At 38.7% G+C, this 18,490-nt stretch overlaps 1 protein-coding gene and 1 long non-coding RNA gene across 4 annotated transcripts in view; one reads left to right on the plus strand and one right to left on the minus strand.

Annotated features, from left to right (window-relative positions):
- The window catches only part of LOC121381068 (alpha-(1,3)-fucosyltransferase C-like), a 28,684-nt gene extending 21,236 nt beyond the window's left edge, over positions 1-7,448 (minus strand). For 2 of the 3 annotated variants that reach the window (XR_005959043.1, XM_041510162.1), the window contains exon 1: positions 7,296-7,448. Coding sequence is in view for 1 of the 3 variants with exons in the window: in XM_041510162.1 (XP_041366096.1) it covers positions 7,296-7,315 (20 nt within the window). In the remaining 2 variants the exon portion in view is untranslated. Of the gene's footprint in view, positions 1-1,607; positions 1,760-7,295 lie in introns of those variants that run through there. The other variant, XM_041510172.1, reaches the window with a different exon arrangement.
- LOC121381092 overlaps positions 1-13,155 on the plus strand; it is a 51,709-nt gene extending 38,554 nt beyond the window's left edge. The window contains exon 3 of the long non-coding RNA XR_005959046.1: positions 12,620-13,155. This is a non-coding gene — a long non-coding RNA (uncharacterized LOC121381092). The remainder of the gene's footprint in view (positions 1-12,619) is intronic.
- Positions 13,156-18,490: the final 5,335 nt, after the last annotated feature.

An 18,490-nucleotide genomic window follows, 5' to 3' on the forward strand; every position in this document is an offset into this window, starting at 1 on the left:
CAGCCACCACCACCACCACCACCACCACCACAGCAGCCACCACCACCACCACCACCACAGCAGCAGCCACCACCACCACCACCACCACCGCCACCGCCACCACCACCACCACAGCAGCAGCCACCACCACCACCACCACCACCACCACCATTGAGTATATATTTTAAATTGATATTTTAAATTATTAATATTGCTCGTCATTCTTTTATTTCAATATCACAATCTACTGAATGTAAAACATTTTTTTTGTATATGAACACAATGAAAGGGGATTGTTTCAATGAACTGTTACAAAGTATAACATGTGACACGCTTAGCACTGATAGCAGCCAGAGACGGATCCCTGGGGTGTGCAACCTGAGGGGTGCTGTCGAAGTACTGAATGACGTTGACAGTCATTGCGCTCACTATCATTTTGTGTTCGATCATTATCCCATGTTTATATGTTAACTTTAAATTATTTTGTTGAAGTATTAAACTGACACGTAAAACGGTGTTGTCTTATCAGTATCGAATACCATTTTAGCATGGGACCCTGGTAAGTCAAGGTACTTAATAATTGTATTAATATATTTTTAAACTGCTTTGTAAATTTATTATAATATTAATCAAATACAAAATTTAATGGTTACTTGAACCAACAATGCAGAAAAATATACATATTTGATGTAATCAAAAGTACACACGTGCTTACATCGGTCTACCCCCGCCCACTAAACGAAAAAAACACGATTCGTGTTATTTACTATGTTCAAGAATAGAAGCGTAAAAACGTTATAAAAAACAAAGTATATAGCTGCAATTTGCTTGGTTGAATTTATATCTTAAAGAAATCAATAAAAAAAAAAAAAAACTGTTTTTATGAAAAAACATGATTGATTTAGCGGTCAGCAGATGGCTACATGGTGTTTAAAAAAATATGCTTGCAAGATAAGGTGGGACAAAATTCTTTTTTTTTTTTTTAAATAGGTTTGATTATTTCTAATTGTATTGATCTACATCTTAGTTTACGTTTTCAAATTTTAGCGCCCTTATTTGCTTGCATGAAAAAACGATTGACGTGTGACCTTACATTTTTGCTGACGTCACTCACTAATGCGTAAAAATAAACATGCAGACGACACTTCGATAGATATTTTGGGCATGATCGCCATAAATTACGAAAACTACAAATGTTTTAATTGTCATACGGGTCATGTGTTTTTGACCTATTTTGGTTCCTGTGTAGAAAAACTAATTTTTAATGTAACAAATAATTGGATATACATAACATTTCTTAGCTATTTGACTGTCTACACATCTTACTGTGAGACTTAGAACGTAAACAAACGGTAGGTACTTTAAAAAGAGGTGAAATGACACGACTTAATAGAGACAACGACTCAACAGGGGCGAGAGTATAACACGTTTATAATGTTTGAATGACGTCAGTCTTTGAATGACGTTGCATACAAGAACAACTGCTTCCGTTTTTAGAACACTTTCAATGTAAAATTGTTATTTATTTGAAGAAAGAACGATTTTCAAAAAGTACCATTTGTTATATTTGTCCACCACTGCAAACACATAGATCTTCAAACTAAATCAGTATAAGAAAATTAACTTACTATTTTCAAGTCTTGATCCAGTCGATTTCTAACAGTGACAAAATCTCTCACAATGATCCAAATGAATCTTCTTCTAACAATGACGAAATATCTCAAACGAATAACAATGACGTAGTAGATGTGATCGTTTTCGGCTAGCGAATGACAATGAAACCGTATCTAGCCTTTTTATACTCTTTCGTGTTAGTCTAAGTAGGTCAGGGGCCGGTCTAAGTAGGTCAGGGCCGGGTCAGTAGGTCAGGGCCGGGTCAGTAGGACGTTGCACACGGCACAGTAGGCCAGTCTAAGTAGGTCACGGTCAGTCTAAGTAGGTCAGGGCCGGGTCAGTAGGACGAGGTCACGTGACGTCATCAAGGTCAAGGTCACGGAAAGTAGGTCATGAGGCTATACAGGCCTCCTTACTACTCATGTGTAGCCCGAGATCTATTACACCCGTCACTCATCGGCCGCAATAACCGTGGTCTAACTAGACGAAGCTCTTGTAAAAGGATGATGTAACTATAACATATATATATATACAGTAGAATCTCGTTGGCTCGACCTCGGAAGGGTCGATCACACCGCAACGCTCGAACCAAAAACGAAGTCCGGAGTTTTTTGTCCGGTAAGCCCTTATATAAACTGATGATGGGTCGAATACGTTCAGAGTCGACTGTAAGCGTTCGCTCGAACTAAATTATCGGTCCCGTCTGTGTTATTAGCTATATTTCCTTCGAACTGGTGATACATCAAATATCAAATGGAAAACCACCGAAAAGGACCAACAATTGTCGCGCTTGCGCAGTTGATTATTACAACCTTTGGATTATAACAATTTAGGCGGAACGAGTTATAGATGGATCGGAGAATCGCGACAATAGCCAAGCGATCCTTTCTTTACCATACCTGTCACGTTGTGTGTTCAGCCAGCAACTATCGGTAAAAGTTTTTCAAGTACAGCTAATGTCACGGTGCCTTTTCGATGAACCGTGATACCAATCAAACAATTGGCCTCGGAGAGGCGTTACTCTGAACACGTCTACCAGACCAGTTTTCAATGAAACCAGGGGCGAGGTACTCAGCTGTCATCACTTCAGCAACCACGCATTGAATTAATACCGACAAGGGCTTCTGCATCACACAATCGGAGTAATTTCTAATAAATCCTTTTACTCTGATATTTTGTTATATAACACATTGATGAAATTTTTAAGTTTCCAGTTACCAAAATAGTATTGTAACAGGTCGTTTCGCCCTAATTACTAGTTCACCCGAGTCATTTTTAACAGTGTTGATTCGTACCTCTAACCGAGTCGTTTCGCCCCATGTTTCGATTCGTACTAATTTTTATTTTGTTAAAGGGACATTCCTGAGTTTGTTGCAATTTTTAAGACGTTATCGACTAACAGAGACCTTTTTAACGATTGTAATCAAATATATTTTTCTGCATAAAATATTAGTGGCTGCATATTAAACGCGTTTCGGATCGTTCCAATATTTGTAGTAGGTTAAATTTCATTTTATTTCATTTTATTTCCCTAAAATGAATGTTATTCGACAAATTAATGTTACAAATTTGTATTTTATTTATATTATTACCGGTGTATGTGACCATCTAAAGTGTTACTATACCAATTACAGCATATATCTGTATACACGAACACTAGATCGCCGTATATTGTATTAAGGGCCGAAACAGTTTGGGGCCGAACATGTACTGGGGCCGAAACGTCCTGACACCTATATAATTCAACTTTCTAACTGATGTTACGGAAATATCCGATGTTGACCGAATGGTTCGGTCGAACTACCCGATTGGTCGAACACTTTCTCAAGCACCGATGGATATAAAGATAGATAGATAGATAGATATTAACGATTATTATTAATTACCTATCCGTAATACGTCGCAAACGGCCCGCGTCATAAGCGTCGTTAGCGAGCCGTAACGACAAAACTTATATAGCCCATGGGCTATTCGAGATTTTTACTTCCGCCGGAAGTTCCGGTATTGTTTTCTATTAAGGTCTCACTACACAGATCACTTCCGGGTGAGAGTTCATTGATCACGGTCCACTATAGTTCCTAATTGTGACACATGTTATGGTTCACATATTCACTTCTAGGAAATGGTGAAGAATTAAAACAATATGTATGTTTAATGGTAAGCCTTCTGACCGTATTTTGCCCATGTTACTTTGTAATATTGTGCATCGACCTTTTGGGACATGGGTATACAGCGCAAGTGACAGCCGGAGTGAATCGGTTAATGAACCACCAGTTCGGACCGCTACTACAGCCAGATGCGGTCATATAGCAAAAAACTGAGACGGAAATCTTCTCAATTTTGGAGTGAAAATAAATGTTTATATAATGTATTTTCGCAATGGTGTATGTTGTTAGTGCCAATGAGAACCCGTTCTATGGGCAATCTTCGCTTGAAGTTGGGCAGTTTAACATGGGTTTCAATGGCAGATGACATCTGTGTAGTAAGACCTAAGTCACCTCAAAAAGATTCTATCGCTTCGTTGTGAGTAATTCTCAAAAACACTAACTTTACTTACTTTTGTAGACTCGTTTAATGAAAAACTATTATTTTTGTACATTTTTCATGCAGTTGCACTATAAATTTGAAATTTTAAAAGGTAAATTTGCATGTTACATGACATTTCCGTCTTAAGAACGCAGGAAATTGCTATTGAACATTTTATTTTAATTTGAACATTACTAATGCACCTTGCTGTGTTTGAACAAAATTTTGTAATTTAAAAAATTACACTATTAACGAAATATGGATTTAAAGTGAAATTGTGGTAATTTATTACCCTCCTGGTGAAGATATAGCGGACTATTTTTTTCATTCATAATTAATGTCAAGGTCAGTAACATCCCACAACTTTTACTACAAATGTCATTCACCGATTCAGCAATGTCATTCATTAAAAGTTGATGTAAACTGGACCGCGCAATAAATGAAACATATCCAACGTTAATTTTTTTCATATGATATATTTGACAAAAGGTACTTTTTTATTTTTAAAAACTTTTTTGTAGAATTATGAAAAATTAAAATATACCGACCTGTAAACAGCGTTGTTTGCTTGTTCAGTGTTCGAGATTAAACATTTTGGGCAGTATCCCAGTTGGATACTTAAATGACAGTCATAAATAACATCGTAACAAACTTGGACGACACTGTTACTTTACTTCACCAGTAAATGACAACTTTAATTGTTTCAGCGAAAAATAAAAACGTAGGATTAAAAAAATCAACCAGATTATATGGTATCGATCCCGGTGGGATACTGGGTTATTGAAGTTTGGTATCCAAAATTAAATTCTGGTATCCCCGGGATATCGGGATACCGTTAATCTCGAACACTGTTGTTGTAGAAATTTAACAGGGGTCAAGGTTAGTAGACCAGTTTTTATTTTAATGTGGCGAAGCATTGTAATATAGCTAATTTTGAATTTGAATGACGTCAGAATTCAAATGACGTCACTTTCTACCTCCTTACAATAACCATAAATTGGGTACATGACGTTTCCGTTTTAAGAATGCTGGAAAAAATCCAATGCAAAATTCCTATTGATTTAAAAAAAAAAATTGGAACATTACTGAAGCACCTGAATGTGTTTGAAGAAAATTCTGTGATTAAAAAATTGTACCTTTTACGAAATATGGATTTCAAGTGAAATTACGGTAAGATATGCTATATTTATTGTGTACACAGCCAAAACAAGGGCGCGAAAAGTGACTGTCGTCGACCTTAAAGTTATAACTTTAGTTTTCCCGTGAACTCTTTTTAATTGCAAAAACACTTGTTATTCTCTTATTGGTTGGATTTTTGGTCCACAAATTGTTATTGTCAGTTGTGATTTGTGAATTCATCATTATTAGCATAACCAGTGGCGTAACGGGAACATTTGTTTCTTGGGGGCGTTTTGTTAAAATATGGAATTATGCATTAGATTTACCCATTTTTCACCCAATATGAAAATAAACATATATTTATGCATGTACCTTACAGCTTTCTTTAAATTAAAAAAAGAAACTCGATGGAAATTTATGGGGAAGTACGTCTACACCACTCCCCTGAAAACGTCACTGAGAAGTAGCGGAAGTACAACGAACTATTTCTCAATGCGGCGGTACGTAGTCGTGCACCGGCTAGTTATGCAAATCAACATCCGGTCTTGAAATGCAAAATTGATTGATTGATTGATTTTTTATACTTTGCGTGATTTAAAGGAGGATAATAAATAAAATACCACACACTTTTTCGCTAGATATAATTTTTACGAAACTCGTGAACTTCCCAAACGTATCTGACATAACGAAAGTTCACTCGTTTGGTAAAAATGATATATAGCGAAAACTCGTATAGTATTCTATATATATGTTATATTTATTGTGTACGAAGCCAAAACAAAGGTGTGAAAGGTGACTGGCGTCGACGTTAAGCCAGGACAAAACGTAATATATATATATATATATATGTATATATGTATGTTTTTGTTTGTTTGTTTTTTTGTTTGGTTGGTTGGTTGTTGTTTTTTTGTTGTGTTTTTTTGCACATGCAAAACTCATATTTTATTTAGTCTGAAGCAAAATATTGAGGCTAGCTTTTTGTAAAATATTACTTCAAATGCCCCAAATCTAATTCACGTGATCGTGACTATTCTAGTAAGTTGCTTAATAAAAATGTCATTAAAAGGTTTTTTCACATTGGCCTAGTTATAGGTCCTTGGACAGTTGACGGCCGTTACCACTCACCTCGGACCTATAACAAGGTCAGCATGAAAAACCCAATTTAATAACATAATATTATCAATCACTTACCAGTAATACGTAGCAAACGGCCTACGTCATACGCATCTTAGCGGGCCGAAAATAGAGAATTACGTATAAGCCCATGGGCTATACAAGGCTTTTACTTCCGGTATAATTTTTCTAGCACGATACCCCCGGAAGCAGTGCCGCATTATCCCTAAGGTTGACTAGGCTGAAGCCTAGGGGCCCACCAAAAGCAGGGGCCCATGCAACCTTTTTTTCTTTCTTTTAGTGTTAAATGTTGGGGGATGTCGAGGGATGGTTCAAATAAAAGATTCATTGTTGCTAATCGAAAAGAGTAGCCCATGAAGTGGTGACATCGTGTTTCCTCTCTCAATATCTGCGTGGTCCTTAACCATATGTCTGACGCCATATAACCGTAAATAAAATGTGTTGAATGCGTCGTTAAATAAAACTTTTTTTTCTTTCTTTTAGTCTAAGAGAGGAAATACGCTACATTTTCCATTAGTAGCAAGGGGTCTTTTATATGCACAGTTTCACAGACTGGATAGCACATACCACAGCCTTTGATAAAATAGCCCAATGACGGCGATCGATCCTGACCGACCGCGCATCAGGCGAGCGCTTTACCACTGAATATAAGCACGTCAAATACTTATCACACGTCACACACACACACACACACACACACACACACACACACACACGAACGCACGCACACTGTCACTATCTTTGTTATTCATATTTAAACATAAACAAATGGTTATTGATTGCGAGTCTCTCTCTCTCTCTCTCTCTCTCTCTCTCTCTCTCTCTCTCTCTCTCTCTCTCTCTCTCTCTCTCTCTCTCTCTCTCTCTCTCTCTCTCTCTCGCAAAACACAATGCCCACGAAACAAATATAAAATCGCACTTACATGTTCATTTCGGCGTACATTTTGTCGTGGGATAGCCTGCGTAGCTGGATCCAAAAGGTAACTGCTTCGTACGAGCCGTTTGCATTGCAATTGTCAATTTGAGTTCACTTACCCGTGTCGTATGTTAAGTGTTTGTGTGGCTGCTTCTATTTGCGTCTGCGCTTCTCTACTTTACGTGATGCATAAAGGATTCGTCACGAGTGTTTTTTTTAAAGCCGCACGCCCTAGTTCCATCCAGCGAAAATAAATTATAATTTGGTTAATCTACAAACCTGTAACACACTTAGATCACGTTTTTATCAAATGGAGTGAAAAAGCAGGTTTTATATCGATAAATACCATGGGAATCCCCATGTCCCAATTGCTTGAAATAATTTTGAAAGTTAGTAATCTGATGTCACCGGTAGATGTCGCTCGAAGCACAACAATGCCTACGTCACGACAAATTTCACGGAGTACGCACAGACTTGGGGTGCGTTCCTTTCACCTCTCCTGCACATGTTCCAACTGTTCTGTCCTGGTTGTATCCCCTCTTCAGATATCGTAAGACTTAGCAAAATTATTGGTTTTAAGGGTTTGTAACGTTTTGTATTGAGATACTTACTTGTCTGAACTTTATTGTTACTGAACATATTCACGAACTGTGAAGAAAAATCTCACAAATGAACAACAAGCAAACGACAACAAATCGGATGTTGATTGTGCACGAGAAAACAAACCGAACCAAAATGATAACAGTCACGTGGTATACCAACGTCTGTGACATTGAAATGGGAATATCCCCTCTAAAAATAGATTTGACTTTGTCTGCTCAACGGTTTTTTCTGAGGCCCGTGGCATTTTATGAAATACGAAAAATGCATTTTGTAGTATTACAAACACCAGGATTACCAGGATTACCAAAAAACACTTCAGGTGAATGGAAATGTATATTCTAAATAATAAACGGTAAGTAAAGTGCAATTTTATTTGTGAAAAAAAGGGTTTAATAGCGAAAAACAACGGCGTAATGGTTAACAACTAGGGCGTGTCCCTTTAATACGGAACATATCAACCGAGACAAATACCTATTAACTAGACGAGGTTGATATTTTACATATTAAAAACACGAGTAGCGAATTCTACTTATCCTATAACACTTCTAAAATAACATTTTAATTCAGTTTTTAGTAAATAACAGTACTAAAGTCGCCGCCATCGATAATATGACGCCATCACGATTAGCACAAATTCGTTTGACGTCACACATTTTAACTAAATCTTCGAAAACGTTACGCTCATGTACACAGGTCTTGTTGGTTTGTAAGCAAATGACCCATCCACAGCAACACATTACCTAGAAACCTTGCAAATTTGCATACCATTATTAACCAGGATAATACACTAAAATTGTGACATGGGTTTATGACATGGATATTATGGGTAAGTTAAAGGACAAAACACAATATGAAGGTATTTCCTAAATGTCACATACATAATTCTTGGAAACTTGAGTAAGAATTGACTAACACGAAGACCAAATAAACCAAGCTTACTCTCTCAGTATCTCTGTGGTCCTTAACCATATGTCTGACGCCATATAACCGTAGGCCTAAATAGAATGTGTTGAATGCGTCGTTAAATAAAACATTTCTTTCTTTCTTTTTCCTTTTCCAACAAAAACCTATTTACGGCCCTAGCCCTTTTAGTTAACTTGTGCGTCACGGGCAGGTCAATTTCAGGTTAACTTGTGTGTCACGGACAGGTCAATTTCAGGTTAACTTGTGTGTCACGGGCAGGTCAATTTCTGGTTAACTTGTGCGTCACGGGCAGGTCAATTTCTGGTTACGTTGTGCGTCACGGGCAGGTCGATTTCAGGTTAACTTGTGCGTCACGGACAGGTCAATTTCAGGTTAACGTGTCACTTTTATGTAACAGACTGTTCGATTTCGATCTTGCTTTCTTTCTTTCTTTTTACCGGCCTCGGTGGCGTCGTGGCAGGCCATCGGTCTACAGGCTGGTAGGTACTGGGTTTGGATCCCAATCGAGGCATGGGATTTTTAATCCAGATACCGACTCCAAACCCTGAGTGAGTGCTCCGCAAGGCTCAATGGGTAGGTGTAAACCACTTGCACCGACCAGTGATCCATAACTGGTTCAACAAAGGCCATGGTTTGTGCTATTCTACCTGTGGGAAGCGCAAATAAAAGATCTCTTGCTGCCTAATCGGAAGAGTAGCCCATGTAGTGGCGACAGCGGGTTTCCTCTTAGAATCTGTGTGGTCCTTAACCATATGTCTGACGCCATATAACCGTAAATAAAATGTGTTGAGTGCGTCGTTAAATAAAACATTTCTTTCTTTCTTTCTTTCTTTTCCATTCGTATGTCTTTAAATTGTTACCACACGTATATGTGTTAACAGTATGTGTTATCAATAATAAGAAAATAGTCCAATGGCTTTATATAAAATTTTCAATAAATATTTGTTTTTATTAATAAAAACCTGACCAAGCCATGTGCAAAATTCTTAATAACAATGACCACACAAGATAGTACTATAGAAAATAAAATCTTATAAGCGACAATGTTAACGAATATGGATTTTAAACACTATATAATACGCAATATATCAACCAAACTACCACGTATGACCTCACAAATATGAATGCTGCAAACCCCACCCCCTAATTATTTACTTTGTTTTCGATATAACGGGATATTTGATTTTTACAACAGCCTTAGTTTCGCATAAAATGTTAGTACTTAGTTTTACAGGTACTTCATATATGTTTCAAGCACACGGAAAGAAGGAAAGAAATGTTTTATTTAACGACGCACTCAACACATTTTATTTACAGGTATATGGCGTCAGACATATGGTTAAGGACCACACAGATTTGGAGAGGAAACCCGTTGTCGCCACTACATGGGCGACTCTTTCCGATTAGCAGCAATGGATCTTTTATTTGCGCTTCCCACAGGCAGGATAGCACAAACCATGGCCTTTGTTGAACCAGTTATGGATCACTGGTCGGTGCAAGTGGTTTACCCACTGAGCCTTGCGGAGCACTCACTCGGGGTTTGGAGTTGGTATCTAGAATTAAAAATCCCATGCATCGACTGGGATCCGAACCCAGTACCTACCAGCCTGTAGACCGCTGGCCTAACCACGACGCCACCGATGCCGGTTCAAGCACACGCTTACTTGATGAAATAAAATTGTGTACATGTATTGTCCAGATAAAATAAAGATTTTTGAAATCAAATTCCGGAATAGCCGGACTGGTAGTATTAACCGGTCATTCCGAGCTTTGATCCAGATGGATGTTATGTGGTTCAGTGACCCCATTATAGAAGCTCTTTTCTCTTAAAGGCACAGTCCTGAGTTTACAACCATTGTAAAATGTCTTTTCGATGACGTAACATACAAATTAAATACATTTTCTTATTTAGAATATCAGTGTCTGTATTTACAAGGCGTTTGTTGTTGTCCTAATGCTTGTAGTAGCCCAAACCTCCCAATAATTTCGTATGTAAGAAAAAATATATATCACGAATTAATGTAAAAACTGAGTGCTACAAACATTAGTATACGACCGCAAACACAATCGATATACAGACACTGGTATTCTAAACAAGAAAATGTATTTAGTATGAAATAGTAGTCACCAACATGGCTGTTATCGCAAACATCGTACAACGGCTGCAAACTCAGGACAGTCCCTTTAATAAGACCCGGTTTTGCTACGTAGTCTGCTCGCGAGGAATCATGTGGTTTTATGAATGGAAAATTTGTAATTATATACAGGCTAGGGATAAAGCTTATACAAAGTAATGCTATATTCATACGCACACTTTACAAACGGGTGAATCACTGAACATTATAACCGTGCAGTTTAAAGAGACATTCCTGACTTCGCTGCAATGTTTAAGATGTTATCGACTAACAGAGACGTTTTGACGACTGTACTTACATATCAAATATATTTTTCTGCATAAAATATTAGTGGCTGTATATTAAACGTGTTTCTGATCGTTCTAATATTTGTACTATGTTAAATTTCATTATATTTCCTAAAAAAGGTTTTTTCGTACTTACGAAATTATTTGAAGACAAACTCCAGTTTGGGCTTCTTACAAATGTTAAGAGGACCAGAAATACATTGAATATACAGACACTGATATTCTAAACAAGAAAATAATTTTAATATGTAAGTTTAATCGTAGACATATTTTATTAGTCGGAAATATGTTACAATGCAGCAAACTCGGGAATGTCCCTTTAACTGTGTTTGTCGTGGTTCTCTCAACCAAACCTGTTCATTCGTGCATGTTAGGGGTGTACTGGTATGGAAATTAAAAGTCATTTCAAGTGCGAGTGTGTGTGTGTGTGTGTGTGTGTGTGTGGGTGGGTGGGTGAGTGGGTGGGTGAGTGAGTGAGTGAGTGAGTGAGTGAATGACTTATTCTCCTCGAGCTGCGAGCAATGTGGAGGAAGTATATAGTAAAACAACATGTCTAGAGGCATTTCCATATGTAGATAGCATAAAACACTAAAATACTGTAGGGATATCTAATACACCCACACCCACCTCTATCGTGCGCACATCTAGTTATAAAGGTCGTTCTCTTCGCTGAAATGAATAATGGAACGTAATGTGAATTTTTGTTATATGGAAATATTGGATATAAGCACGAAAATAAGTTGAAATGACAAGACAAATGCACCAACCCAAGTGAATTCTATTAACGTGCCAATCAAGGTCCATCCCACGCCTAGTATCTGGCGGGGACTGTGGCAGAGGAGACCGGCGTCGTGGTTAGGCCATCGGTCTACAGGCTGGTAGGTACTGGGTTCGGATCCCAGTCGAGGCATGGGATTTTTAATCCAGATACCGACTCCAAACCCTGAGTGAGTGCTCCGCAAGGCTCAGTGGGTAGGTGTAAACCACTTGCAGCGACCAGTGATCCATAACTGGTTCAACAAAGGTCATGGTTTGTGCTATCCTGCCTGTGGGAAGCGCAAATAAAAGATACCTTGCTGCCTGTCGTAAAAGAGTAGCCTATGTGGCGACAGCGGGTTTCCTCTAAAAAACAGTGTCAGAATGACCATATGTTTGACGTCCAATAGCCGATGATAAGATAAAAAAAATCAATGTGCTCTAGTGGCGTCGTTAAATAAAACAAACTTTACTCTTTTTTTGTAGCAGAGGACACCAACCCATTTTAAATAGAACATTTTACAACCACCTCACCCACCCTCCACCACCAAAAAGTGTATCAGACATTATTGAATTTCTTAATGACATTTTTTATTGACCGTTTAAAAAATTATTTTCTCTTCCAGGAAGCCAGCATTCGAAACGAGTTTGGCCAAGATTACCTGGCCTTTAAAGGAGCTCATAAGGTGAAAGAACGGCTAATACAGACGGATCTGTTTCCTGGAGAGAGCGACATCATTGTAACAGACCAGCTGGAACGTCTGCCCTCTGGGGCTTACAAAGGTTCATCAGGCGTGACATTAGCATTCGATGTTCTCGTGGGCAGCCATTATCAACTGCCGCAATCACTGGAGGGCTTTGGAAAACGTGTATTAAAAACACTTTGATGAAAACAGTTTTATTGATAGATGGGAGAAAGTATTGTTGTAACACCTTTCACAGCTATTGTTGTGCATCCATACATGACGCAATTATTTATTTTTATCATAGAATATGTCAAACAGTATCCACATATCGGTATTACAAAAAGGAAACTGAATGGTTTCATGCACGAATTGGGCGAGGTCGGTTTGGGATCGATCCCCGTCAGTGGGCCCATTGCGCTATTTCTCGCTCCAGCCAGTGCACCACGACTGGTACATCAAATGCCGTGGTATGTGCTATGCTGTCTATGGGATGGTGCATATAAAAGATCCCTTGCTGCTAATCGAAAAGAGTAGGCCATGAAGTGGCAACACAGCGGGTTTTCTCCTTCAATATCTGTGTGGTCCTTAACCATATGTCCGACGCCATATAACCGTAAATAAAATGTGTTGAGTGCATCGTTAAATAAAACATTTCCTTCCTTCATGCACGAATTTTTCGTATTCTGGTCCCACGTGTCGGCTTGGGGCCGAACATGCACCGAAGCCGAAACGTCTCAATCTCTTTGATTACCGGCGACTAGTGAAACCCTGTTGTGACGTCAGACGTCATTATATTACGTAACTCTGTGTGTAGCTTCGAGTCTTCTTTTTTTCCAAAGAGGGCTAAAAATGCGATCGATTATTACGAATACATAAAAAAAAACCGGCTTGTCGATCTTTTTAAAATTTGGTAGGATTCATATACATTGTAAACGTGATATATAGGTACCAAAAGATAGCAAAATATCGTTGCATTACTGTGGCACTTTAAATCATAGGTTGACATCTAGGATGCCAGGGGCCGGTATGCATAAATCTCAGCGGATGTCAGCCGGTCTTCTACCTATACTGTGGCTTGTAATTATAGGGTATTAAACGACCTTCCATTACCTATCATGTTTATGTCCCTAGTGAAATAATGTTCAATTGTCACGATCTTTATGAATGTTACATTTTACTTCAAAGTATCTATTAAAATACACAATGAAGCTATTCTTAATGGAATGAAAATGATAATATACTTATGCAAGAAACTAAAGAAAGGTTAGTTTGTTTTGTTTAACGGCACCACTAGAGCACATTGATTTACTAATCATCGGCTATTGGATGTCAAACATTTGGTTATTTTGACAGCCATAGAGAGGAAACCCGCTACATTTGTCCATTTGTAGCAAGTAGTGATGTTCCAAAGATCGATTATAATCGAACATTGATCTGTTTGGCTCTACCGATTTGATGTTCGATATAAAAATCCTTAATCGATTGTGTGGGAAAATGTTAACTGTAATTGTACCCCAATTTAGATGCTAGAATTGATTTAAATATGTTAGGGTTAGTGTTTATTTTCATGTCTACATAAATAAATATATATATTAAATGTAAAATGTACCATTTGTAGGGTCTAGATCCCGTTGAACACGGCAGTAGGTACATGATCCTTATTATTCAAATCCTTTTGTTCATATAATTCTAACCGATTGTATAATCGAAAGTTGATCGGTTGGTGCCAGCCGATTATAACCGATGATCGATGATGGAATTCCATCGATTCCTAACCCTAGTGGCAAGGGATCTTGTATATGCACCACCCCACACACAGGACAGCTCATACCATGGCCTTTGATATACCAGTCTTTGTGCACTGGTTGGAACGAGGAATAGCCCAATGGGTCCACTGACGGGGATCGATCCTAGACGGGCCGCTCATCAGGCGAGTGCTCTACCACTGGGCAACGCCCTGCCCCCTCCAAAGAAAGGATAAAAAGCTATAATTTTAGATGCTTCAGATTATTTAGTACTGGTAGCTAAGAAATTATTCTGTAGTGAATGGAAGGAAGGAAGATGTTTTATTTAACGACGCTTTCAACTCATTTTATTTACGGTTATATGGCGTCGGACATATGGTTAAGAACCACACAGATATTCTGGGAGGAAACCCGCTGTCGCCACTTCATGGGCTACTCTTTTCGATTAGGAGCAAGGGATCTTTGATATGCACCATCCATTAGACAGGATAGCACATACCACGGCCTTTGATGTACCAGTCGTGGTGCACTGGCTGGAGCGAGAAATAGCCCAATGGGCCCACCGACGGGGATCGCTCCCAAACCGATCGCGCATCAAGCGAGCGCTTTACCACTGGGCTACTGGTCTCGCCCCCTGTAGTGAATGGATTCATCGGTATATCTCTTCATTGATCTAAGGATATTGATCAAAAGAGGGGCGGGACGAAGCGCAGTGGTAAAGTGTTCGCTTGATGCGCAGTCGGTCTGGGATCGATCCCTGTCGGTGGGCTCATTGGGCGTGCAAACTCAACTTTTAGGGAAAAGGTTCAAGTTGGGCCAACCTTTCCTTTAGTGCACTGGATTATTGGTTATGGTTTATTGGTTATAGAGATTGATTTACATATAGGCTTAGCTTTAGGGTTAGGGGTACGTTTTGGGTTCGAGTGATCTAGGTTCCCTCTTTGTACTTGTATCAATATAATGGAGGGGGAGGGGGAGGGTAACACGCGGATATCTTCCATAATTGGATAATGAATATCTTCGGCTATTTTAATATAATTTGTTTTTTTAATAAACTTTTTTCTCCAAAATGTCGTTCTGATAAATCGTGTTTCATGAACAAAATGTCAACAATAAAGTATAAAAGTTCAATTTAAATTTGGACGGGGGAAAAATGGCACTAAAAATGCACCATCGTTTTGGTCATTACTTGGTATCTATTTTTGTTACTTCATCAACTGCCGTTGTAAAATTATCAATCTAATTAAAATTAGCTCCACTATTACATGTGGATCTAACAGCAGCCCGTTGGAGCTCATGTCCAGTTGACCTTTCATCCAACCAACCAAAACCTTACTTGCAAAATCATGCCAGTGATTTGTAAAGAATTTGAAAACATTCGGGATTATGCTGAGGGTATACGAAATGATTCGGGTGGATTACAAAGTATGCCGGAAACTAATTGCAATATAAAATTTTATATAAAATTCGTTTCAAGACGAAATAAAAAACCGTGATGGTATAGCCATAAAATCTGCTTATACTAGTATACAATCCAGAGTTTATTACTGCACTTTTCCCACTGTTTTTTCAATATTGAAGTAGACCAACATGTTCGCCTATTGCATAAATAGTCTCGATCGATATTTTTAGAATGTGTATGCTCCCGAATAACGTTATAAAAGGCGAAGTGTAATTGGTCGATATTTAAATTGTTATTTATAGATGAAATGTCACCTGGACATGGGAGTCCATGCAATACTGTTAGATCTACTGCCGAGACCAGTAGAGTTAATTTTAATCAGATTGTAAAATTATCTGCATTTCAACACTATCTTTTAAGCAACGAGCTGGTGCTAAAACCAAAACGTGCGACATGGTCAGAGATCAGCCATACGACATGGGCTGGCCGTAGCTCAGTGGTAAAGCATTCACTTGATACCCGGTCGATCTAGGATCGATCCCCGTCGATGGGCTCATTGGGCTATCTCTCGTTCCAAACAGTGCACCACGACTGGTATATCAAAGGTCGTGTTATGTGCTATACTGTCTGTGGGATGGTGCATACAAAAGATCCCTTGCTACTAATGGAAAACATGTAGCGTGTTTCTTCTCTAAGACTCGTTCCAGCCAGTGCACCACGACTGGTACATCAAAGGCCGTGGTGTATGTTATCCTGTCTGTGGGATGGTGTATATAAAAGATCCCTTTGCTGCATTAGAAAAAAATGTAGCAGGTTTCCTCTGATGACCACGTGTCAGAATTTAAAAAAAAAAAAAAATGTTTGACATCCAACAGCCGATTAGTAAATCAACGTGCTCTAGTTGCAGGGGCGGATTATGCGGGGGGGGGGGGGGGGGGGGGGTATCCCAGGTGCACGGGACACACACACACACACACACCGGCTAAAAATTAACGCAAGTAACTGTATTAAGTAGCTCTGATGTACGCATCATATTGAAACAGTTCACAATAAACAGTCTCTCTCTCTCTGTCTCTCTCATTTCTCGCTCCAGCCTGTGCACCACGACTGGTACAAATGCCGTGGTATGTGCTATCCTGTCTATGTGATGGTGCATATAAAGATCCCTTGCTGCTAATCGGAGAGAGTAGCCCATTGCGTAGCGGGATTGCGTGGTCCTTTGCCATATAACCGTAAATAAAATGTGTTGAGTGCGTCGTTAAACCATTTCCTGCCTGCCTTTCTCTCTCTCTCTCTCTCTCTCTCTCTCTCTCTCTCTCACACACACACACACACAAACGCACACACACACACACACACACACACACACACACACATACACAATTGTTATGCCTAGTGTATGATATTGATGATACCGAAATAACCTCTATTATATACAGTCAAACATGTCTTAGTGGACACCTGTAATCAGCAGTCACCTTCCTTATGCGGCCACTTTTTTCCTTCCAAACGATTTTTAATGTAAATGCACCTGTAATAAGCGATCACCTGTCTAACGCTGCCATCGGCCACCTAAATCGGATACCAAATTGCCAAAATACCTGTATTAAGCGGCCACAGTAAATGTTCACTATTATATAATGTGCAGCAAATAACAGATCTTCACACCTTCAGGAATACTAGTACCCATTCAGTCCCGACATCTCTACAGTGTATCAATTAAGAATGTATGACTCTGAAATGCATCTGATTGCCTCTGGGTAGGCTAAGCTTGACATTTGTAGATTCACTTACTATGACAATACACTGCATGAGTTAGGAATTAAATAATTAAAGTTACAGTCTCTGGTTACCATATTATAACATGTACAAATATGAAATACAAGCTCCAATGCACTTTTTAAAAACTTGTGTGATCGATATCAACGGAGATCGTCAAAAGTATGCGCTCGATTCGTCGCCTGTGCCGCCATTGCTCGGCAAAGTACAAACGACATCCTGTTGTCAGTTTCAGTTAACACGTGCGTTTGCGGATTTGAAATTGTAGGGGTCGTCTCAAAAAATGAAATGAGAAATTTTGCGCTGTACGAAGAACGTTCGGTTGAGGATACGGTACTAGAGTCTTTTGTAAAAACCGGTTTGATCTTGCCAACGTATTATTGACAATCGTACCTTCCGATTTCAGAATTAATATTTTATAAAGTGTTAGTAGAACTTTCAAAGTTTAGTTTGTATAACAAATTGAGCATGCATATATTTATTTTTTTATAAAATATACTAAAGCAAACATTGGACGTTTTCACTTCTTAATTTTACAAGTGTTATACGAGTGTTTAACGACATAAATGTTAGAGCATATTGATTTATTAATCATCGGCTATTGGATGTAATTTTGACATAAAATCTTAGACAGGAAACGGGTATATATGAAGGGGGAGGGTATTGGGGGTCGAAACACTTACTTGTCCAAGCTAAACAAAATTGAAATATATTTTCTGGGGAGCATGACGTCATATAAACTTGGCTCAGCAGTCTGTAACCCACAACCCCGCTAAAATCCCTGCACGCGCGCCTTGGAAACCCGCTACATTTATTTTTAGCAATGGATCGTTTATATGCACCATCCCACAGACAGGATATCACATACCATGGCCTTTTATATAT

The sequence above is a fragment of the Gigantopelta aegis genome, chromosome 2, assembly GCF_016097555.1.
Source record: "Gigantopelta aegis isolate Gae_Host chromosome 2, Gae_host_genome, whole genome shotgun sequence".
NCBI lineage: Eukaryota > Metazoa > Mollusca > Gastropoda > Neomphalida > Peltospiridae > Gigantopelta > Gigantopelta aegis.